Below are 25783 nucleotides of genomic sequence, written 5' to 3'. Positions count from 1 at the left end.
AGACTCCTAGCTGGGAGACAGCTGCTCTGCCACCCTGGCTCTCTTGTTCTCTCTCTGTCTCCAGCTATGCAGGTTCAGTATAGGTCAGCACTCAGTACTCACAGAAACTTCTGTTAAACGCCTGGCAGCAAGAGCACAGGGAAGGAATACGAGGAACTCTCTCTCTCCTTCTCATTCTTTCTCTGTTTGCCTCTGTCCTCTGTCATTCATTTCCTCACTTTTTCTCGAGAGTCCCTTTCTTTTATTGGATCCCGTGATAAAGACGAGCAAAAAAGACCATAAAATACATTATATAAATACTGAGCTATATTGTATGCAATTAACCATGTATTGTGGATTTTGATGTGGGCTTGGGGTTATTGTCTTCCTGGAAGATCCACTTGGAGCCAAGATTCAGCCTCCTGGCAGAGGCAACCTGGTTCTTTTGGCTTAAAAGGTACCAGGTAAAGTGCATGATGCCGTTGACCTTAACAAGGGCCACAGGACCAGTGAAAGCAAAGTAACACCATAACATCAAAGATCCACCACCATATTTTACAGCAGGGATGAGGTATTTTCTGCATATGCATTGTTCAACACTGGTGTGCGTGGCCAAGAAGCTCTATTTTTTTTCATTCCATTCAACCAATGTAAACGCCAGGAGTTTGCTAAACGGCATTGGCACGTGGATTGGAAACTGCGCTACAGTCTGATGACATGAAAATAGAGCTCTTTGGCCTCATACACCAGTGGTGGGTTTGGTGTCAAAATGAGGATTTAGAAGCAGAAAAGATGGATCTTAGATTTTTTTATTTAACCTTTATTTAACTAGGCAAGTCAGTTAAGAACTAATTTATATTCTGACGGCCTACCCCGGCCTAACCCGGACAACGCTGGGCCAATTGTGCGCCGCCCTATGGGACTCCCAATCACGGCTGGATGTGACGCAGCCTGGAATCGAACCAGGGTGTCTGTAGTGACGCCTCAAGCACTGAGATGCGGTGCTTTAGACCGCTGCGCCACTCGGGAGCCCAATGTTGATGTTATGGAGCCATTTTGCTTCCACGGGTCCTGGGGCTGTTGTTACAGGAAAAATCCACTCAAAACCCCTAATTCCTATAATTTACGGTGTTAAATAACACTAATATGTGAGAACAATATTTTGAGAAACAAATGTTTAATTTTGTTGTTATAAAAAGGTTGGTAGCAACATATGCAAACAGTTTGTTGCAGCTCAAGTCTAAATACAAAACCCACAATGCAATTCTCGCTAGCAAACGTAGCGACCCACAATAATACCAAAGTCAATAACAGCATGTGAAGTAGCTAGTTTGCTGTAAAATCGCTTAAAAAACTGTAGTATCAATTTAAGAGTATACAGTCTCAACATGTACAACACGCAGATTGATTGCCTCAGAGTGGAGTCTGACATTCGCAAAGACACCATGCAATGCACCCTGGACTGAAGAGGCAGACAAATAGGAGAAACGTGGTAGACCCTCTGTTAAATTACACATTTCTCAAGCTAGGAATATCGCAAAAAATATGATCAATTGCTTATTCGAGAGAAGACAACCTGGCGCGTTATGACATCGGCCAGTATTGAAATCTGACATGTATGATAGATGTTTTCACCATCTAAAAGTTGTATTCTTATTAACTTCCAATGTAGTGAGAGAGACTTTATCGCAATGCTACGTCATACCGGACTAATTTCTGCCTTGTTGGAGGGAAATAGCTCAGATAACATTCAAAATGGGTGAATCTTTCCTTTAAGGTCAACTACATCATGAACTTTGCCCAGTACCAGGTCATTTCAGCCAAAAAACTTGTTGCCTCTGCAAGGAAGCTGAAATTTGAGCGCAAGTGGATCTTCCAGCAAGACATTAACCCCAAGCACACATCACAATCCACAAAGAAATGGTTAATTGACCACAAAATCAACATTTTGCAATGGCCATGTCCGTCTCCGGACTTGAACCCCATTGAAAAACTGTGGTTTGAATTGAAGAGGGCAGTCCATAGGCACATACGAAGGATATCAAGGATCTGGAAGGTTTCTGTATGGAGGAATGGTCTAAGATCCCTCCCAATATGTTCTCCAATCTCATAAAACATTATTTTTTAAGTCTCAGTGCCGTTATCCTCGCAAGGTGAGGTATTGAAAGGTATTGAAAACAGGGGCGCCAATAATTTTGAACCTCCCTTTCTGTGAAAAAAAAAATATTACTTGTTAAACAAAATCTCTTTATCTTAACAAATGTATTAGTATAAAATATAATTACAATAAAAACCAAGCATACAATATAGCTCAGTATTTGTATGATGGTTTTTATACAGTATTTTTTTATCATCTTTATCAAGGGTGCCAATAATTATGGACCCCACTGTATGTGTGTGTCATCTAAGTAAATGTGCGCCATTTTGAACTAAATGTGTGTGTTTGTGCGCACGTTACAGACAGTGTGCACGTACAATACAAAATGTGTAGTCTCGGTAGCTGTGATGCTATCCAATTTGTGCACTGCTTTTTATACAGTGCTGTAGATGCAAACCCTATCCATCAGAGAGCTGATAGCAGCTGGCTTACACAACCCATGCCGAGCAGCTCTCTCTATCTCGCTCTCCTTCATCCTGTCTTTCTCATTCTGAGGGGCGGGGACCATCGCTATGTACCCCTCCCTTTCCACTCCACCTCTCTTTTCGCCCACTCACTCGCTCTCCTCCTTATCTCCCCTCTCTCTCATTCTATTTTTTCCCCTCCCTTTCCCCACATAACTCTTTCCCCACTTCCCTCTTCCTCCCCATCTCGAGCCATTTCTTCCCAGGCACAGCCAGGAGCCAAAGCAATGAGACAGCTTTATTGGTGGTTTGCTGCAAACGCCATGGATCAGGAAAGTGTGTTGGCGCAGTGTGCACACTCTACTTGTCATAATGATGAAGTTACTAGGCGACACAAATGCTAATCACCAGGAGACAGCCCAGCTACAGGGAATGGAAAGTAAGACGGCAATGTAAATAGAAAGTTAAAGGAGCATAGTGCTATTGTTGATGCTAATCCTAGGCTGGTGTTGTAAATAGAGGGATATGGTTTGTCTAACTACAGAGCCATTTACACCACACCGGAGCAATGTTCTGTGTCGTGACTTAAAATACAATCATAGTCATCGTAGTAAATGTAAGGCTGCGCTTCGACGTTCCCTAGCTTTCCAATACGGAAGAAGAAAGGACAAGGAGAAGGAGATGGATGAGGAGGAGGAGGAGGAGAGAAGGCTGGGATAGAGTGGGAGAGAAATATAACCAGTCGAGTAAAATGCAACGGCTTTGATGTGGTATTGTATGTTAGCTTGGGTGTGGACATTTCAATGGGAGTATATGAGGAAAGGGTGTTAGGACCCTCCACGCCACTCTGAGACTACTTCTACACGCGCGTGCGCGCGCGCACAGTTTTCTAGCAAAGGTGTTTGAATCTGGTTGAAATGTGCTGCAGTTGAACTGAGGGCCGTTTTCAAATGATTTTCAACCTGTTCCCAGTTGTACAGCTGTTCATCTTTTACACACAACGCAAGGATTCTGGTTTTGTAAGACTGTGTGTGTGTGTGTGTACACTGCCACAACTGGTACCTCACCCCCCCCTTTCTCCCTTCCTCTCCCCCTCCCTCCTACGGAAGAGCTCATCTTTCCCTGGTCTGTCCCCACTACCCATTGCCCTCCAAATCACCTGTCCACAGCATATTAGAGGAGGAGGAGTCTCCCTTGTCTCCTCCAGCCTGCCAGCTGCCTGACTGGACAGTGTTAGAGACTGTAATGGCTGCCCAGAGAGCCTCCCTGTACTGGGCCAAAATGGTTCCTGAGTTGACCATGAGAGGGCACTTCTCCTAGTGTAGATGGAAACAAAGGAGCCACATCTAAATGAAAGGAGAATCCTGACAGCATTTTTGCAAGGTTTATTCTCTTTCTGGACGTAGTTCGATATGACTATTCACTCTGCGTTGACAGTTTCATGGGGCTCGTTCCTGGGTCACCGGTGGATATGACATTCTCCCTTATGGATAATTCATTTTAATAAAGGCTTTTGATCTTAATGGTAAGAGTGCCTTGAATGAGCTATGTCCACAGAGGTTTAGCGTTCCATTTTATGACGACATTAGTGTCATTTAAAATACATTCATTAGTAAAAATGCGTTCTATGTTTGGGAGGGATGCCATTGAGAGAATCACAGTGGTTTATATTTCTATCTGGGTCACAGGCTTCCGTTCCGACGCCGTCCCCCCCCGTCCCCCACCTTAAAACTCCTCTTCCTTCTTTCATTTCACGCACCCCTTGGCTCAATTAGGAAGTCCCCCTTCCTCCCCCTCTATCCCTCTGTCCCATCGGAGCTTTGCTCTCCTCATGCGCAGCATCTCTGAGACAGGCAGGGAACCTTCGAAGTGCCACTCGGAATAAACCGTGTGTACGTAGCTAACGCGCATAAATGAGTAACAGCAAATCCGCCGGCGCCTACTCCCCACACCCCTCCTCATCTCCTCCTCCACCCCAAACACACACTGCAACAATCGCGCCAACCGCAACGACTGAACCAGCAAAAAAAAAAAAAAAACGAACAAACTCGAAAACCTCGATCAGCAGGAGAGCGAAGAAGAGAGACGCTCGACTGACAAACAACAACGACGGAAGAAGAAAAGATGAAAGGGAAAACGAGGCCTCCAAATTCAATTACAACGAAGGCTGAAAATAGAATGAACGGGGGCTACCGTTGTCAACAGGCTGCTCGGCTACTGTTGTGCGCCACCTTTAGCTTTATCGCTAACCCCGTTTGGAACACACGCCACGGAGAGAAAGGACAATTTCCATCACAATGGCCATGGAGAAGAGACTGTCACGCGGTGCTCTATTCTTCCAGGCTGTGATGCATGGACTTCTGTCCCGGTCCTGACTGATGGATCTAGCTCTTCTCTGCAGGAGACAATAGAACCAAGGTGTGTGGGTTCGATCCCCACGGTGACAGGGGATGCCAGAGTATAGAGAGGGGCTGCATCACTCCTGGATATCACTCCACAGGGGCAAGCGTTTTGGCTTTGAAACAGTGGAGCGGGTCTATTTTCTCAGAGTTTACCTTAGACAATAGATTGGAGCAATAGAATGAGTCACCTGGAACACTGTGAAACACTCATCGGTGTCTAAGAGAACAAGAATTATTACAAAGACAATTAACCCATTCCTTGCCTTCCAGGGTAGTGGTTCTACCAGCTTGAACAGATCAAGTTCAGTATGATCAGAAACAGAAAATGTCTTCCTTGGAATAACCATAGTGGAGGTGTAGTTGACATGAATACAGTAGAAAACAGCGGAGAGAGACACCAAGTGAGAGTGTTTTGAATTGGCAACAAATACCCTCATAATATAACCAGCATATTAACTGGATTGTTAAATGTTTTATTGTATATAATCATGATAAGTGCTATACATTACATTGTTGGCTGGCATACTCATCTGATGAGTCATAGGTGTGTGTGTCTGTGCGTTTATGTGTGTGTGTGTGTGCGTATTTCTGTATGTGTGTGTTCGAGAGCCAGCGGTTTCCCTCCAGCCACCTACACACAGCTCTAGCATTGAGGCATCAAGCTCTCACTGTACTTCCATCCAGCCCTGCCCCGGCAGGCCTACACGTCCAGTGGCTATATCCACATTACTACCCCCCAAACACAGCCAGCTACAGCCAGTGAGACAGCTATATTCTGGCCTGCTGGTGGGATTTCAGCCCACGTAGACGTGAGGTTGTTTGCCTAAGGACAATCACTGCTCTCTCTTTCTGCCTTAATTGCCTGGAAAGTATGCAAGTGTACACTAAATATGTATGAAGCGTTTACACGGAGGTACATATATATTGCATTTTCCTCTGCGGGGAAAGGCTTAAATTTGACAGATAATAACTCTTGGGTCGTGGATTCGAATCCCATGCGGGTTGAATGTATGTCACTTAACATTATATAAAAACAACCATAATATTTGAGTCTCTCACTTTCTCTCTCTTTCCACTGTATTCCTTTAGATCGAATTATACTTTAGCCCTGTTATCCCTCCACTGTCCCTCCCTCCATCCCGGTGGTCCTACCTGTGGGGAAGCGTTCGATGACGGGCTGGCTGTCCACCTGCAGGGTAGCGTTGCCGCCGCTGCGCGTGAAGCGCACCACGTGGTATTTGCCGTCGCTCACCATCACCGCGCTCTCCTCGATGACGATGTCGTCCGTTCCCACGTTGAAGATGACGCCGATCCTTCCTCGTTCCTAGAAGGAGAGAGAGAGAAAAGGGAGCTTAGCGGGAGAGAACGTCTTTCATCTCTGCCCAAGTGTGGATCGGTGAAAGGTGTGTCCAGGGTCTGGATAGGAACAAGCAGACTTCGAACCCAGGTCGAAGGTCATCGGATGCAACTTTAAACCATGTTAGCCCACTAAGCTAAAGCCTACAGTTGGCATTAGCTCTGGGTGCTATCAACCACATCACATATAGATCTAGGATGGATTACTCATCACTTTAGTGTAGGTAACCAAACCACGTTCACTAAACATAAATGAAAGGGCTATTCAAATATGCCATTATATTTCCATCAAGTTTAAAACAGTGTTCAACATATACACTCTACAGTATGACAAGTACAGTGCAGTGGCCAATGTTCCAGTGTGTGTTCTGATCACTGTTGGGGCGTAACGGTGTTCAGTCATGCTTGAAGAATGAATGAAGAATGGACTACTTGTTGAGGACTCCGCCACCTTTAGCATTCATCACCCTCTTAACCCCCTCCCCTCTCGCATCTATTAGTGTTGACAGCCTCCTACTGCTTTGAGTTTATTACATTCTACCCCCACCCCTCTCTCTCCCTCCACTCCTCCCGTCCCTCGCTCCCTCTTTCACCCTCCTCCTGCGCCTCTCGTCCTCTCCTGTCCTCAGTCCCCAGGAAAGGTCAAAGTCATTTACAGAGTTACTCTGGCTGCCATGAGGGGATGGAGGGAGGGAATGAGGGAGGGAGGGAGAGAAAGAGAGGGAGGGAAAGGTAGAAACATGATACACTACAGACAGAGACTCCTCCACTCTTCACTCAAAAAAGTTGCTATCTAGAACCCAGTAGCAGAACCATTTTGGGTTCCATGTAGATGGGTTCTACATGGAACTCAAAAGACTTCTACCTGGAACCAAAAAGGGTTCAACCGTGAACCAAAAAGGGTTCTTCCAGAAACCAAAAAGGGTTCTACCTGAAATCAAAAAGGGTTATCCTATGGGGACAGCCAAAGAACCCCTTTGGAACACTTGTTTTCTTAGAGTGTAGCTTCTGCTGTGCGTATTCACTGCTGTGACTATCTAATGGCAGCCGGTGCCCTTCCCATTGGTCGCTTGTCCGTGCCTTTTCCAACAACACTTCTTGGTTTGACACGAGAGGTCAAGCTCGTTTGCTGAAGGGGGTCGCAGTGCACACCGCTATTGCTCTGCTCTAGACCCCCTCTCCGCCATTGATCGCTTCATCTAATTAGCTATGTGCATTTATTTCGTTGAAAAACCTTCTCCGCATGCCACAATATTGTGAGGTTCAGCTATGGCTTTAGCTTACAGCAATATTTTAATAATTCATGCTCCATTAAATGTTTTAGGAATATTTTGAAAAATCTGCTAAAATGTTATAGGGACTAAAGTATCAAGTTAATTGAGTAAATAGGAGCGAGAGGTTGGGATGTAAATGGATGAGTTGTGTAATCATGGCCACATTTATCGAACACGCACCTTGCCGGGATAAAACAGCCATGCTATTTAACGAGGAGCGCGCGCTCGGGTGACAGGGACGATTAAGTGTGCTCAAACGGTGGTGTCACTGGATGTGTTCAGAGCGTGATTAATACCTTTAAAGGATCAACAGGGGCTTAGCCAAATGTATCAGTCAAACTGTCTGTCAGAATAATAAAGCTGGTTCATTTTGAATAGGCATCTGTGTTTGACGGTGCTAGCTACCGCACCTACGATTCACTGAGGCTTAAATACAGTGGAATTAAAATATCCATTGAGTTTGTTGACATTACAAAGGAACTTTGGAGTGATGACCTAAGCCCCTTAGGGATGTCAAGCTTAAGTCCTCAGGGGAAACACAGCTCCTTGGCACTTTATCAATCAATGAAAGTTACTGAATGACCAGAGACTCCGTATAGGACTACCTGGATTCTCGTATCTAAACCCACTATTGATTCATGAGAACAAACAGAAATGATGGCAATTGAAGATTGGAGTTTGACGTCCCTTTAATGATCACACCACCTTTTTTTTACTCCCAGAGGGGAAAAAAAATCTAAATTGCGGAGGTTAGCCAAATGCTAACACAGTGCAGTAAACAGTAGGTAAGGACTTCTCCTGCCTCACCACTGCCCACCCACAATAAAGTGGTAACACTAATTGCGTTACCTTTTTCCTCGAGAATTAATTACATTTTCCACTAGACAATCATTTTCTTTGGGAAATGAATCCCTAGTATTAGGGTATTAGCGGAGGGGGAAGCGCACGGGGGAAAGAGATATTTACAGAGAGATTAGCATTTATGTTCCGCAACATTAGGGCTTCTTCTCTCTCGCCTGCACTGGGGAATGTATCGACCCCATTACACAAAGCAGCCGACGGGAATCACTGTTTTTTAAAGATGATTTCTGTGTTGCCGTAATATCATTTTAATGGCCGTTCCCTTAAGCGAAATATCTCAGGAAGAAAAAAAGGCCCATAATCCCCTATGACTGGGAGCAGTCATGCCCATACAGTAATCGTGAAATGAAGGGAGTGGGGAAAGGGAGGATGGCTTAGGTACAGCACTGTAGTAACCAACAATAAAAATCAAATGTCTTTTAAACATGAAAAGCTTAAAAAAAACAGTTAAGACAGTTAAGACGCCTCCTAATTTGTTTTAACTGGGAGTCTAATGGGCACTATTGCTTGGTTTTTATCGTGCTAGTCCCAGTTGTTAGTTAGCTGGGTCGATCATGTGGATCGGTAGGGGGGCCTTTGTGGTCTTGGAGAGACCGGAGTCCTGTTGGGTTTATGGATGCTTTTCAATTAACCACTGATTTAAACCTAGAGGGGATGTACCATCACATCCTGCTAATGACTTCAATTAAACAATCAAAGCCCTGGGATGGTATAGAGAAGGCCTAAGGAGCCCCCCCCCCCCCCCGTGGTCACACAGCTAGGGTGGAGTTACTACACAGCTCTCTGGGGTGGGCTACAAATTAGAGTTAAAAGCTTCCGGCAGATTCCCGGAGGATCCACAAGTCTCTTATTCCAAGTGCGGTTGCGTAACTCTTCACTTTTTGGTTTTATGCTTTTACTTTGTGTCAGGTAGGGTTTTAGATGAAGGTGTTACTGTTATGAGAAGGGCCAAGTGTTGTTCCTGACCGCCTAATCTGACTAGTAAAAACATTTCAAGCAATAGTACATTGGTGTCAGAAATGGGAAGAGTAGAAGTAAAAACCTAGGCTACAGAGAGCATTTCAGAGGGGATATTTGGACATGACCTTGCAGTGTGTGTATGTGGTTGAGGTAAGCTGGGCATACGGATGGGAATGTGAATGAGGAGTACCAGACCGAGGTGTGTGTGTGTGTGTGTGTGTGTGTGTTAGCGCGTGCTAGGGTTATCAGTCAGCCTCCAAGAAGGCTTACCGTCGATCAGACTAAAAGAAAGGTTGAGAGAAAGACAAGAAGAGAGAGAAAGTGCGCAAGGTAGAGAGAGTACGTGAAGGATATGGAGCAAGGAGCACGGAGAGAGTGAAATAGCAACACTGCATGATAAAAAAAGAAAGGGAGCCTTGATGATCTTCAAGGGCCTTGAGGTGCACTGTGATCAAAGAGTCTTTTGAAGACGTCAAGATGGCTTTTCTCCCCCCACTAAACATATCGGTATAGTCAATTAAGAAGGAGAGATGGGGGGGGGGGGGAGAGAAACTGACAAAGAGAGAAAGGATTGCCGAGTTTCAGGGATTTGTTTCCTGCGTTATTTTCTAAGTGGCTCATGGATAGAACAACGGTCTCCTCTCTCATCCCCCTATCTTTATCTCCCCCCTCCGCTACTCCATCTCTTTATTCTCCCCAGTCTAATTGTGATGCCAGGAGAGACGTGGAAGACGTGGAAGGATGAATGAAGGAGCCAATCATGACTGCCAGAAAACTGCCAGGGAGGTTAATGGCGGATTGGTAGAGAATGCCAATCATTTTGTTTATTCATTATTAAGGAATAATTCAGCGGAATTGATGTTTTTCAGTAGAATCAATGGAAAACCAAGAGATACAGACTGGAAGTAGGTATGTGGATATATTGGCATGTAAATATGAATGAAGGGGTTTCATTGATCAGAACCTTCCATTCTTAAAATGTTCCATTCACATAAGATAGGCATCATATCGTTTCACCCCAGGGCTGGATTGATATAGTAAACAGTGCCATATTTACATGGCATTGTATACTGTGGCAGAATAATAATGATAATGAATGCATGAGGCTAATCCGAACATATGAGGGATTGACTTAGTCAGGCGCTGCTGTTTCAGGATGGTACAGTACACATAGGCCTGGTTCATCTCCGTCTCTCTCTCTCAGTCAGAAACTACAGCAGTGTTACGTAACCACAAGGAATAGGTTGTTATGTAAGATAAGGCCGTATACCAGCAGATAAACCCTTTTAACATTCACAGCTCGGCTAAAACACATCAAGGACTGTCTCTGACGGATGTTTTCCACCCGGTAGACCAGAGGGTGTGTGGTACAAGTCCTCCAGATAAGGGGAGGGGGGGGGGGGGGGGGGGGGGGGCGGGGCTGACAGCGCGACACGTGTGATTTGGGCGGCGGTGGTGGGGGAAACGAGGGGGGTGTGACAAAAGGGGTTCCTGTCTGGAGTGTGCCTATCCTTCCCCCCTCTCCCCCCCATCCAACTCTCTCTCTCCCTCCCCTCTATCCTCCATCCAACTCTCTCTCCCTCTCTCCCTCCCCCCCTCCCACCCCACCTCTCTCTCTTCTTCACTCTCTCCGCTCGGCACAGTCCGCCTCATTTGTATGTGTTTGCAGTAATCTGCGGCAGTCACCTTGAGAAAGTTGCCCCCATCTCCTCATCTTAATAGCGCTTTATCTCTCTCTCATTCTCTCCCTTCCCCATATCTCTTACAGTCAGTGCTTCAGCGTCTAACCAGCCCCTGCTCTGTGAGACAACGACATGAAACTCAGGCTATGATAAAGGATCCCATTTCGTTACAAATCAATCTGTCAGAGAGGCTGGGAGGGAGAGAAACGATACCAGTGTGTGTGTGTGTGTGTGTGTGTGTGTGTGTGTGGGGGGGGGGGGGGGGGGGGGGGGGGGTTGAAAGATAGAGAGAAAGTGAGAGTGTGTATGTGGGACAACCTGACTTGTCACACTAGGCATGCCCAGATGTGCTATACTTCCCCTGGCACTGATCCGAGATGGTACAGCAACAGTTATGCTAATCATTCCAATACAACATTTATGCTAATCATTCTAATGCAACATTTATGCTAATTGTTCTAATCGAAATGCATCTCCGTACAGTCATAATAAATAGGAACTTAATCGTGACAGTGTTGCCGACCCTCAGCCTTCCACCATTCATTCCCTCCAGTGTCAGTCCTTGACCCCCAGCACAGAGCACACGTGCATACACACAGTTGGATCATTACTGCTGGGTACTGGTGATCTGAGCCAGTGAGACTGGTGATTGATGATGTCCTTCAGCTCATGACCCACTGGCCCTGTAGGTCAGAACCCCCTCAGACACACCTAATGTGAAAGCATGTACTATACACATACTGTGAACGCACACACACACACACACACACACACACACACACACACACACACACACACACACACACACACACACACACACACACACACACACACACACACACACATTCATATGATGAACACACACAGAAATACTGAAGCCAATAAACAAACATGAAAGATCCCCCGCGTCATTGAGTGGAGGTTACTGATGCAGTGGGGACCACCATGGGGCAGAGGGCTGATGGACACACACAGAGGGTGTGTCGATGTGTGTGTGTGTGTGTGTCATGCCAGAGCGTGCGTACGTGCTTGTGGGTGATTGTGTGTGTGTGCGCGTGGCGCTCAGGGTTTGTTGACTATTTAAAGTTTGCCCTGCGGCTTGGCTCCACCTGAACACACACAGCAGAAGTGGGATGTGTCGAATGGCTGACATGCTGGTTGTGTTTTGTCTCAGAGCGTGTGTGTGATCATGTGAGACAGGCTTGGAGCTCCCGACACGGATCAAAATGTCAGGGTTTGCGTGTGTTCGTCTGAGTATTTGGGTTACGTGTGTGTGTGTGTTCAGTGTGTGTGGACGTGCACGTGTACGGCATGTGTGTGGCTACGTGTGTATGTAAAATTAGTATGTGTGTGTACAGTCGGTGTGGGTCTGCGTTCGATGTGTGTGTGTGTGTACTGTATTAATCACAACCAGAACTAAAATCCTGCGTAATTTGGTCAGCTGCGTGATTAAGTTCTGGGTGCGCACGTGTGAAGCAGACATAGTTTAAGCAGCGCCTTCGCCCACGCTTGGCAGGTCCACGTAATCGGTGACGAAAACCCAATCACCGGAACTACTGCTGCTCGCTATCCTACACATTCCATCCTGTTGCGTACATGTAGATAGAGTTAATTAAAGTGACTATGCATAGATGACAACAGAGAGTAGCAGTGGTGTGGAGAGGGGGGGGGGTTCAGGAGTCTTGACTAGATGTTCAGTCTTATGGCTTGGGGGTAGAAGCTATTTAGAAGCCTCTTGGACCTAGACTTGGTGCTCCGGTACCGTTTGCCGTGTGGCAGCAGAGAGAACAGTCTATGACTAGGGTGGTTGTCTTTGACCATTTTTAGGGCCTTCCTCGGACACCGCCTGGTATAGAGATCCTGGATGGCAGGAAGCTTGGCCCCAGTGATGTACTGGGCCGTTCACGCTACCCTCTGTAGTGCCTTACGGTCAGAGGCCGAGCAGTTGCCATACCAGGCAGTTATGCAACCAGTCAGGATGCTCTCGATGGTGCAGCTGTAGAACCTTTTGAGGATCTGAGGACCCATGCCAAAGCTTATCAGTCTCCTTAGGGGGAATAGCTTTTGCCGTGCCCTGTTCACGACTGTCTTGGTGTGCTTGGACCATGTTAGTTTGTTGGTGATGTGGACACCAAGGAACTTGAAACTCTCAACCTGTTCCACTACAGCCCTGTCGATGAGAATGGGGGCGTGCTCGGTCCTCTTTTTCCTGTAGTCCACAATCATCTCTTTTGTCTTGATCACGTTGAGGGAGAGGTTGTTGTCCTTGTTCCACACGGCCAGGTCTCTGACCTCCTCCCTATAGGCTGTCTCGTTGTTGTCGGTGATCCGGCCTACCACTGTTGTGTCATCGGCAAATTTAATGATGGTGTTGGAGTCTTGCCTGGCCGTGCAGTCATGAGTGAACAGTGAGTACAGGAGGGGGCTGAGCACGCACCCCTGAGGGGGATCAGCGTGGCGGATTTCGAGGGGACTTTTGACGTTGTGACGGTGTAAATGATAAACTCAGCTATCAGTCTACATGGCACTCAGCCTCCCCTTTCAACTCCTTAGCCTGGAGAACATGTTGAAATCTCAAGTTATGACAGCTTGGCGTACGTCAGCGCCGCCATGACTCAAAATCAAGAGGCACCACATCTTCAACCCAATCAAAGAGCAGAGACGGAGAGAGATTACGAACCCTCTGCGGATTCTATTAGCCTCTCACAGAGTACCACTGTCTTTAAGTGTCTAACTTTCTCTAACGGAGTGTTTCTAGTCCGTCCACTGTGTTACTGTCAGCGGAGGCTGGTGGGAGGAGCTATAGGACGGGCTCATTGTGATGGAACGAGTGGAACGGTATCAAACATATGGAAACCACAGGTTTGACTCCTTTCCTTTCATTCCATTCCAGCCATTCCAATGTGCCTGTCCTATAGCTCCTCCCACCAGCTTCCACTGGACTGAATGGCTCCTGGAGACGAAGAAGAAATAGAGAAAATGGAATGGGAACGAAAAGGAGAAAGAGGGGGAGGAAGAGAAGCCGAATAGACAGAGGGAAAGGTAAAAGGAGAGGTAAAGAGAGTTAGGGAATAGGGAAGAGAGAGAGCACTGTGGAAGTGTATTCCCTGGGCCGTAGCCAGAAAAGGCAAAGGAATCGATGTCCCGCCCACCCTACTGTTTCTCTATCGCTTCACTAGCCTAGCGGTTTAGCGCGTTGGGCCAGTAACTGAAATGTTGCTGGTTCAAATCCCCAATCTAACTAGGGTAAGAATATGTTGATGTGCTCTTGAGCAAGGCACTTCACCCTAATTGCTCCTGTAAGTCGCTCTGGATAAGACCGTCTGCTAAATGACTAAAATGATGTAGTGTAGCTAGTGGCCATTTGGGAAGCTATGGGCCTTTTCTTTCTCTCTATTCCATGTCTTTTTCGCTGCAGCCATCTTTGTTTCTCTCCAGTCCCTCTCTCCCTCCTTCCCTATGGATTTATTACAGGATTGAGTGGTGGTGTTGTTGCATGGGACTTGGCAGGATCCCACTCGTCTTCACCTCATGTGTTGGAGTGATATGCTGCGAACAGAGAAAGAGACTGCTAACGATTTCTCTGTGCGGTGTGCTCTCTGTGTGCGGTGTGTGAGTCTCCAGGGTGTGCCCACAGGGGGAGACACTCGATTTTCAGATTTTCTGTCGCGAGCAAATAGTGGGAATTGAACAAAATACATCTGGGGAATAATTAACAAAAATGTTTAATGGGTGCAATTTGAGATGAGAGCGAGAGGCAGACAAAGAGACTGAGAGAAGGACGAGTGCCAAATTGATCAACTCTTCTTTACACAAAGAAATGAATTTTCCATGCGTTTTCAGCCGTTTCTACTGTTTGTGTGCGTGTGTGTGTGTGTGTGTGGGTTTGAGCAACAGAGAGGATGTGAGGGAGAGACAATCTTGTTGTGTGTGTGCGCACGTGCATGCGTAATTGTAGCCGATTCCCCCTCGCAAAAAAAAAAAAACGCTTGAGGAAGAGAAGCACGCAGATGGGCAAAATTGAAGCAAATGAGACAAAATCAAGAACAAAGTGTTTTCTGTCTGGCAATCCCTCCTCTACTCTTTCCCTGTCCTCTCCCTGTTCCCCGCCCCACTGCAGAACAACTGCAATGGACCACAAGAGTACTTTATCCCTTCCTTCTTATCCCCATGCATTTCTTCATCGTACTAATACATCATGTATGATAAAAGTTTGGAATACAGTAGTAGAATATGTAGCAAACAACTATCAATGAACAGCGATTATGTAACTATTTTGCAGTTGCGATTGCTAGCTCTTTTCAAAATAAACACCAGGGAATAGTGGAACGTCTAATGAAGTGTAACCAAGACTACTGTCTAAGCAGAGAAATATTGCACAGTAACCGTCCTCGCCTTACTGAAAGCAGTAAACCTCAAGTACCAAAAAGTAGGCTAGTGAATTTCACGCATAACCGCCACTGAAATGTATACCCTCCGTCCAGCCAAGAGAGAAACACTTTTAACGACTTTTGTTTGTGATCATAATCAGCTAATATGGAGTGCATTTTCTCTCTCAGTTTCTGCTAATCTAAGAACCGTGCAAAAGCCTTAAGATCTTACCATCTCACTCCCTCCCTTTCTTCATCTGCACCTCTTCTTTATCCCCCTTTCCCTGTCTCCATCCCCCTCTCTCTCGCTCTTCTCTTGGGCGGCCTAGCGATTAGAGCTTCTGGCTACTAACCGAAAGGTTCGTAGTTTGAATCCCTAAGCTGACAAGGTGAAAAATCGGTCGGTGTTCCTTGGGTAAGACACGGAACCCAGTTGCTCGACCCTGGCCGTGACCCCACTGTCCAAGGGTGTCTCAGGGGGAGTTGGGTTATGCAAAAAACACATTTCCAATTCACACCTGCATATTAATACACACTTGTGAAATAGGACAAATAAGCACCCACCTAATTATTATTATTATTCTCCCTTTCTTAATTTGCCACCTGTCCTCCATCGCGCTCTTCCTATCTCCATCCATTAATCTGTTGCCCTATCTATCGTTCCGTCAGAGAGTTGGCTCTCTCTCTCAACTTTGTTGGGCTTGGCACAAGGTTGAAGCTTAGCAGAGGGGAACGGCTGCCCAGCACACAGGCTAATATTTGCTCGCCGCTAAACTGAGCAAACACGGATAAACCGCCCACAATCCCCCCCCCTCTCTCTATCTCTCGCTCTCTTTCGCATTTCCGCCTATCTACCTTTCTGTCCCCTCTATCTCGCTCTTTCTTCTCCGGTTCAAGGTTGTCCGCGGTGATTGGTGGTTTAAGGGATGTGTGTTTGTGCGTGTGTGCGCGGGTGTGTCTGTGTGCATGTGGGTGTGTGCGGGTGTGTGTCGGGGGACCTTCACCTCAGAGGCCCTCTATTTTAGACAGAATCATTCCCCGTGGGCCAGTGGAAACGAACATGTCCACTCCTCTAACTGGGTTTTCCTTTTAAGGCCCAAAGTGATTGAAACAGTCAGCTCAAAAACATCCCTAGGTGTCTAACCTAATCTCCTTGATTTTTCTCCTCGAAACGATTCACTAACTTTGTACATCTCTGCTAGGTCATCTGAGTACACTTTTTTGAAGGACCCCCCACAAGTGCTGCCTGCTGGTATGCCTGTGTGAAATCATGAGTATGTGTTGTAACATCATTTCACTCTCCCTCTTTCCAGTCACAGTTGTGTGGGGTTAAGTGCGGTGGAGACCCTAGTGCTAAGTGCTGAGGCTGACATAGTGTTCAGAATGAATGCTCAGCTCAACTGCACTCTGCCTTGACACAAACATCTACATGGAGACACCTGCTGCAGAGGAACAAACTCGTGAAACAGAATTGATTTGGCAAAAACACCCAGCGCCCTTAGGGGTGGTTGCTGGGAGCTGAAAGCGACGCTGAGTGAGGTAGTAAACAATGAACACACCACTGTTTTCTATCAAATCATCTCAAATAGGTTTGGCGATGATTCAGTTAAGGGTCTTCTCTGGATAACACCAACCACAGCAATTCACCTTGATATTTTGTGTCCACTCACAACGATGACATTGATTTAAATAACAAATATAAAAATTCATCAAATAACTAAAAGGGTCCATAAGTGCCCAATTACACTATTATAAAACCAGATTCTAGCCTACAGGCCTATAGGCTGCCCTGTTGCTGCCCGAGTAAAAATAAACCAGACCACTCTCTCTCATCCTGTTTGTGATGTTTTCCCCTCCACTACAGGCCTACAGTGGGACATGTCAGGGGGGATAATTGGTGGCCAGTGTGGCATCGGGGATGTGTTGTGACAGGGTGACACAACACGACTGGACATGCCACACAGGCCACCATACTGTGCCAACAACGCCCCTGGGTATATCACTAGCACTAACATCAGCCTTATGGGGGAGGAGGAGAAACAGAACATACTAGATGCCAGATGCAATGTCATCATAGTGTAGAAAGCCATTAGGAGTTGAGGACTCATGTCACTGGACAATCCCTTTTATTTTTATTTTTAAAATGTTTTTGGTCTGCTCTAGCTGTTTTACTCCTCTTCCCTCCCTCCTTTGCTGGAAAGTCCATCTCTTTTACCCTGCTGTGTACTGTGTGTGTCTGTGCTCCACGGATTGGGGGCCAGGTGTTACCAAACACTCCCAGCAGGTGATAAACACACAGTCTCCTCGCTGCCTGCAGGTACTTCCTGGTAGAGTCCTGCACGGCTGTTTTTTTAAGCCAGCCACATCAATTCCTAGCCCCACACGATAGTAGACATCAGGACAGATTTTTTTTCCCGCAACCCAATCCACCCGCATAGAATTGTTCCGAGAGCCAATACGTGACGCTCCAAATAACAGTCATTTATTGAATTGTTTTTATGACTCCAGAGTAATAGGCTATTAGACTATTCCCTTTCCCTGCATGAATTCATTTGTCTGCATGTCTACTCAACATTTGGATAAAAGGGAACCATGCCATGAATTAAGAACGATATCTTATTTTCACAATGCGATGCGGCATCACTTTGAAAAAAAGAGCCTTCCAATTAGCCTTCGTACCTAATGAAAGCTTATAGCCGATGTAACAAAACAAGACCTTTACATTCAACAAATAGTTTAATTAAAACTTGAATAAACAATCCCAGAATTGAATAGGCTGCAAAAATAGCCTCCGTTTAGGCTATTTAGTAGGCTATACTCAAAATTTGACCAGCCGCACAGGTTCAAACTTCATAAGTCCTGCGTATGGTCTAAATCAGGACTCTCTGACCATGTTCCTGGAGAGATGTTCCTGTAGGTTTTCGCTCCAACCCCAGTTGCAACTAACCTGGTTCGGATTAAAAGCCTGAATTAATGTAATAGTTAACTGAAATATTGTAAACAAATACTGCTTGCATTTTTTGCAGGCTGTGTGTATCCATCTACCGGGGTTGTTGTCCTCCTTGTCCACAATGACTCCAAAAATCTTTCCAAACCCTTGGATTTCACTCGCACAAAACCTGTTTCCATGATACCGTATTCCACCATTGCAACGTTTATTTGGATTTTTTTCCAGGGAAAGGAAACTTGGCAATGTCTTGATGCATGGAGGGAGGAAATGTTTCAGCGCCACAAAAAAAAATGGACAGTACCCTGCTCCACTCTCTCACTGCGTGTGTAGCTGGTAGCCTAGGCCCGATTTAAAACGTTTCCAACCTTCGTCACGAAGCCTCAACGTGAGTCTCACATTAGAGAGTGACGCCACCCTCTCAGATGCCACTTCTTTTCTCGCTCTAGTGTGTCCCTCAAATGGCACTGCTGTGTGACTCTGTATAGTGCATCGCTTTCACCCTAAAAGTAGTGCACTATACAGGGAACAGGGTGCCATTTGGGACGCGGGTCTTCTCTTCCCGTCTCCTCCTCCTCTGCGTAGGCTCACCTGAACACTCTCATACAACCACAGCCCTCTAGCTGTGTCTCTAGACACTGTGCCATTGAGTAGCTGAGTTGCATATATTCCATATACAACCCGCAATAACTTCAGGGCAAATCCCAGCCTGTATTCAGGAGCATACTGTGTCTTTACCTAAGGGCGGGCACAACACGAAAACCGCAGATGATGTAAAATAGGATCTAAGCTACAACATATGCGATTGCGAATATGAGTTTGTGAGAATTTGAGTTTACGCATTTTTAGACGTTTAAAAATGACTTAAAAAAGATATATATATAAAACAACCTTATTGACAACCCTGTTCGTAAGCTTTGAAATTATAGCAATCTCAACAGTTTATCTTTTCCAGTGACGAAGACATGGATGTCTCATGGTATGGTAGGGTTTGCAAAATAGGGCAACGTTGAGCACCTTCATCTCTTAAATGTCTTGGCATTCTGGTCCAAAAAGCCATTTTCTGAGCATTTCTACAACGGGCAAATATGTATGGAAGGTTGCTGTCAAAAAGTGATTGAATTCAAATGGATTTGCCCTCAACACAATGACCTCTCTCTCTCAATATGTCTGGTACTGTATGTTCACTCACTAAATCCCATTTGGAAAATGATGAACCCGCACATCCAGTCAGATTGCCTTGTATGTACATTGGAAGACGAAACATGATTCCCAAACTCTAAAATCAAACCAAATGTAATTCGTCCCCGACAGTTTACAGCAGGTATAAAAGGTGTGGTGAAATGCTTGTGTGTGCTAGTTCCCTCAACATTGCAGTACAATAATACAAAATGACAAGTAATAGAAGAGGTAGCATGCATAGTAATATCCTGATATGTACACAATACATACAGTACAGATACTGAATGTGCTATGTCAAGTATAACTGTATTTATAAATATAAAGTGGGTAGTGTTTTGGGAGTGTAGTTAAATCAACAGTATATAGATTAGCAGCGTTGACTGTCGTGTGTGTGTGTGTGTGTGCGTGCGTGTGTATGGGTGGTTATGTGTGTGTGTGTGTGTGTGTGTGCGTGCGTGTGCATGGTTGTGTGTGTGTGTGGTTATGTGTGTGTGTGTGTGTGTGTGCGTTCGTGTTTATGGGTGGTTGTGTGTGTGTGTGTGTGTGTGTGTGTGTGTGTGTGTGTGTGTGTGTGTGTGTGTGTGTGTGTGTGTGTGTGTGTGTGTGTGTGTGTGTGTGTGTGTGTGCGTGCGTGTGTGTTTATGGGTGGTTATGTGTGTGTGTGTGTGTGTGTGTGTGTGTGCGTGCGTGCGTGTGGTTATGTGTGTGTGTGTGCGTGCGTGCGTGTGTGTTTATGGGTGGTTATGCGTGTGTGTGCTTGCGTGTAAGGGTTGGATGTGTCAGTGCGAATAGTCTAAGGTGCTGATAGCATGTCAATCAGGGGTAGAGGCTATCTCTATTCATCTCTATTTTAACTAGATCTTTGGCTCCTAGTCCTGAGGGCCATTCATCTTCCTGCCTCGCTGAGATAGCGATGCCGCGCTGACGCCCAGTGTGTGCCTGAAGCCAGTGCCAGGTGGCACGTCCACCATGGTTAAGTCATTGGAAGGGTGCCAGCATGACTGGGTATGGAATTGCTGACCTGTGTGTGAGAACAGAGAGTTTGGGATGGAGGGATGGAAGTAGAGGTGGGGTGAGGTCATGTCCCACTAGCCCCCATGGCGTCACCTTTGCTGCCTTGCACCCCACAGTGGCCTAGAATAGCATCACGCCCCAGGCTGCCTGGATAGCCTTCACACAAGGTGCACACGCTAGCATGCAAAGACACACAGGCACATATACGCAAGCAGGGCCCGCATACACAAACGCGCATGCATGCACAGTCGATGCAGGGAATGACACGGGTGGTTGCGCGACTGCGCGTGTGCGTCAACCTGAAACTCCCACAATACCTTTCAGATGGCTCAATTTCTTCTAGTTGAATCCAGAGCTGACTCGCATCATTGTTCAGTGTTCATATCCAGATCCTAACCTTACTGACAACCTCTCTCCATTATGGAGATTCCTGTTCATTGTTATTCACAGCACTGGAGTTCTCCTCTGCTAACAAAGTCAGAATGCCTCTCTTCCTTCTCCCTGACAAACTATACTGATCCTTGAGGAGTTGTGAGAGAAGCACACACACCTTCGAGATCCACAAGCACACTATTGAGAGACACACAGTGTGAAGCGCGCACGCTTGAGGAGCGAGAGGCGCACGCTTGAGAAGCGAGAGGCGCACGCTTAAGAAGCGAGGCACACGCACACTGGTGAGAGGCACACACGCTATTGCGAGACCCACTGCAGACTAGAACACTAAGAAGTGCCTGTCATGTCACTGCAGAACAGTAGAGGACACAACTCCTGTGTTTTTTTGGGGGGGGGATTGCATTGTAGTGTACATACACACTGTAGTGGTGTAGTGTATAACAAGGGCAAATACAACAGCGCAAATAGAGCATAACAGCACCTGTAAATAACCAACAGCACTGGCTTATAAATATACCAGTACAAACCACACTGTGTGTGTGAGGTGGCACCTGTACTCTTTAACATCTTCCTTCTATGTGTTACCCAGAGGACAGCTGCAGGGTTGCTGTGGACTTCAGGCTGGATGGAAACCTATTCAACATCAGGAGGCTTCAAGCAACCACCAAGGTTTCAACAGAGCAGAGCTACAGTGTGCTGATGACTGTGCTCGTGGCCCACACTCCAGAAGACCTTCAGTCCATCCTAGTAACAGCAGGTTTTAATTTGTTTTATTTGAACCATTATTTAACTTGGCAAGTCAGTTAAGAACAAATTCTTATTTACAATGACGGCCAAACCCAGACGACGCTGAGCCAATTGTGCACCGCCATATGGTACTCCCAATCACGGCCGGATGTGATGCAGCCTGGATTCGAACCAGGGGCTGCGGTGACGCCTCTTGCACTGAGATGCAGTGTCTTAGACCGCTGCGCCACACAGAGCCCAGTGAGGGTCGAAAGCAGGATGGGACTGTCTATCAACACCACCAAGACAGAGGTGGTCTGCCAATGGAGATCCAGCCCTCCACCCACCATGCCTGTCTTCACCATTGAACACAAACCACTGGCAACAGTCCTATTATTCAAATACCTGGACCCTACAGTCCTGACCCTACAGACCTGACCCTACAGTCTTGACCCTACAGTCCTGACCCTACAGTCTTGACCCTACAGTCTTGACCCTACAGACCTGACCCTACAGACCTGACCCTACAGACCTGACCCTACAGTCCTGCCGCTACTGTCCTGCCGCTACTGTCCTGACCCTACTGTCCTGACCCTACAGTCCTGACCCTACAGACCTGACCCTACAGTCCTGACCCTACAGTCCTGACCCTACAGACCTGACCCTACAGTCCTGACCCTACAGTCTTGACCCTACAGACCTGACCCTACAGACCTGACCCTACAGACCTGACCCTACAGACCTGACCCTACAGTCTTGACCCTACAGTCCTGACCCTACAGTCCTAGCCCAACTGCACTAGCTCGGGCATGTCATTTGAATGTCTCAGGAACGCTTGCCGCGGAAGATCCTGTATGGCCAGCTACACCTTGGCCGGCGGCCTGCGCTATAAGGACCAGCCGAAAACGTGGCTGAAGAAGTGCAACACCAAACCCACAGACCTAGAGGACGCTGCTGCCGACCGGTCCACCTGGTGGCAGCTCTGCCAAAGCGGTGTACAGAGGTGGGAGGAGGAGAGGAGCACAAAGAGACAGCAAAAAGAGCTCAGGAGACATACAACCATTCCTGCCCCAGCCAACACATACTGCACATTCCCCACCTGCAGTAACGTTTGTGGGTCTCTAACTGGACTCTACAGTCGCTAAAAGAACCATTAACTCAGAAGTGGAAGTCATTATTTGAATAGGATGGACTACCACAAGCAAGTAAGTGTGTGTGGGCGCACAGTACTGTGTGTGTGTGTCTGTTTGTATATGTCTCTCTCTATATATATTTATGTGTGTGTGTGTGTGTGTGTGTGTGAAAGCGGAATGTGATGCCTCAACAGCCCTCATTTCGAATCGACAACACCACAACAGCTCTCCAGCACATTCAGGCTGGAAAGTGGTCAACTAACCGCTGTCGCCCATCGTTACTCATCCCCCTATAAAAAGACTACACAATATCCTCAAACATCAATCACATCAACTGTTACTCACTATTTCCCGTTACTTTGTGTGGGAGTACGTTTGGAGAGACCGCCTAAAACGTGGCACGGTGTGTTTGTTTCATAGATGAGGCCCGCTCCCTTTGAAAAGCAGCCAGACATCTTATCAGGCAATCAGGCAGACAGACCTGCCGCTTCCACAGACTCACAACTCATCCAAATTATAGTCTTCAACAGGAAGGGAGGGAGGGAGGGAAGGCGTGTGGATGGAGGGAGGGGGGGTATGAAAGAGAGGAAATAGGTAGATAACAGGGAGACAGAGGGGATGATGAGGGAGATGGAGAGAAGAAGGAATTAGAAGTGAGGGTAAATGGAGGATGAAATAGCGAGAGGGACAGTGAAAATGTGCCTTGATTGCTGCCGAATCCAGACCCTGTTATTTGTCCGCAAATAGCACAAATACCTATGATTCAACTCTTCCCTTTAATGGCACAAAGACTTTAACATTGTCCTCTAATAATGATGGTTCTATTACAGCTAATTCAGGCTTCTGTAGCAGTGCGCTGATGACGGTCATGCTTCCTGGTCTCTGACTGTGCCCCTCCCACATCTTAATGTTCTCTTCCACTTCCGTACTGTCTATTCCTCTCTCCCTACACTTCATCTATAAGCATCTCTCTCTCGCTCTGAACTACACTTCTTGAAACATCCCACCTTCTATATTCCTGCCCCTTCCTCTCTCTTTTGTTAATGAGGATCTAATGATTACTTCTATATGGAACTCAGTACGGCCGTAATTAAACTAGATGGAATCATGTAGCCATGTATCCTCCTCTGTGGTCTAGGCTACGTGTGTGTGTGTGTTTGTGTTTGTGAAGTAAGAGAGGGGGTCAGAAAGAGATCGAGAGAGTAGGTGCTTTTGAGTACTGTGTGAGTGTGTGTGTGTGTGTGTGTGTGTGTGTGTGTGTGTGTGTGTGTGTGTGTGTGTGTGTGTGTGTGTGTGTGTGTGTGTGTGTGTGTGTGTGTGTGTGTTTATGTGCGTTAGCTTTTCTTTGCTTTTGTTCATTTTTTGGTTTGGGGAACAAACCGTAATCTTTAGCACCCACAGAATTGCTGACCCAGTTTCTGAAAGTCAATGTTCCTAACAGCCACAACAACCAATTAACTACAATACTGTGACCATGGGACACGCAACAATAACCTCTTCCTCCAATGAACAGGTAGCTACAATCATCAAGCAAATGTATGTGTCATCGGTATTTTGAGAGATCACCGAAAGCGTCGGACAAGAGTCGATATTTCATTAGACGAAACCGAAAGACACACATTCAAGGAACAAAATCCATAAAGACACAATTACCAGTATGTATTACCTCTTCTTCCCCCTGCCCCCATCAACAAAAGTGTAATGGCTCCTTGACAACATATTTAAAGCTGGTGCAATTAATTCCGCAGTGTTGTTTTGTGTTGTACGGCATCGCTATTTCCAGAGCTCTCAAAGTCAACATTTTATCTCGAGCCAAAAAACACATGTACAGCACAGGACTGTTATTCCACTCTCCGAAAAACGACGGATGAATTTCAAGTTCCTTGCCACATAAAAGCACGTGCCCACAATGCAACAGAACAAGGTCAGGGGCGGATGGATGTATTATTATTCACAGTTTAGGGCAAGGGAAGAGGAGAGCCAGATTATCATTATCGGAGAGCTGGGGTTTCTATCCCCGCATTATTCCTGCTCCGTAATTAGGGGAGATTAAGGAGGAGTGCCATCCCCTGTAGAGAGATGGCCGACACCGGAGCCAATGCTAGCACAATTAGCAAGTCAAAGAAAAGTTTCCCCTATAGCCACTAACTGTTACAGGAGGGGGAGGGTATAGTGCCGTCACTGTTGCAGTGTCTACGTTTAACATTCTTTCTCTCGTGTATTCATTTTTCTCTTTGGCTCTCCCTCTCTTGTTCTTGCTTTCTATCTCTTTTTCTCGCTCTCTTGCCCTCCCACCCCTCCTCTTCTCTAGAAGTGCAGACGGTGGGATAGGTGTACTGTAGCATGTACATGTACACTATATATACAAAAGTATGAGGACACCCCTTCACATGAGTGGATTCGGCTATTTCAGCCACACCCGTTGCTGACAAGTGTGTGAAATTGAGCACACAGCCATGCAATCTCCATAGACAAACATTGGCAGTAGAATGGCCTTACTGAAGAGCTCAGTGACTTTCAACGTGGCACCGTCATTGGATGCCACCTCTCCAACAAGTCAGTTTGTCAATGTCTGCCCTGCTAGAGCTGCCCCGGTCAACTGTAAGTGCTGTTATTGTGAATTGGAAACATCTAGGAGCAACAACGGCTCAGCCGCAAAGTGGTAGGCCACACAAGCTCACAGAACAGGACCGCCGAGTGCTGGAGCGCGTAAAAATCATCTGTCCTCAGTTGCAACACTCACTACCGAGTTTCAATCTGCCTCTGGAAACAACGTCAGCACAAGAACTGTTAGTCGGGAGCTTCATGAAATGGGTTTCCTGACCGAGCAGCCGCACACAAGCCTAAGATCACCATGCGCCATGGCAAGCGTCGGATGGAGTGGTGTAAAGCAGTGGAAATACATTCTCTGGAGTGATGAATCACGCTTCACCATCTGGCAG

General features: G+C 46.5%; 1 protein-coding gene across 8 annotated transcripts in view; it reads right to left on the bottom strand.

The window, feature by feature from the left end:
• nrxn2b (neurexin 2b) overlaps nt 1-25783 on the bottom strand; it is a 937590-nt gene that overhangs the window by 52533 nt on the left and 859274 nt on the right. For all 8 annotated transcript variants that reach the window (XM_045701329.2, XM_082965087.1, XM_082965083.1 and 5 more), the window contains one exon: nt 6096-6267. In XM_045701329.2, coding sequence (XP_045557285.1) covers nt 6096-6267 — 172 coding nt within the window. The remainder of the gene's footprint in view (nt 1-6095; nt 6268-25783) is intronic.

This window comes from Salmo salar, chromosome 18 (assembly GCF_965601325.2).
Source record: "Salmo salar chromosome 18, fSalSal1, whole genome shotgun sequence".
Lineage (NCBI taxonomy): Eukaryota > Metazoa > Chordata > Actinopteri > Salmoniformes > Salmonidae > Salmo > Salmo salar.
This window is presented reverse-complemented; position numbering and strand designations above follow the sequence as displayed.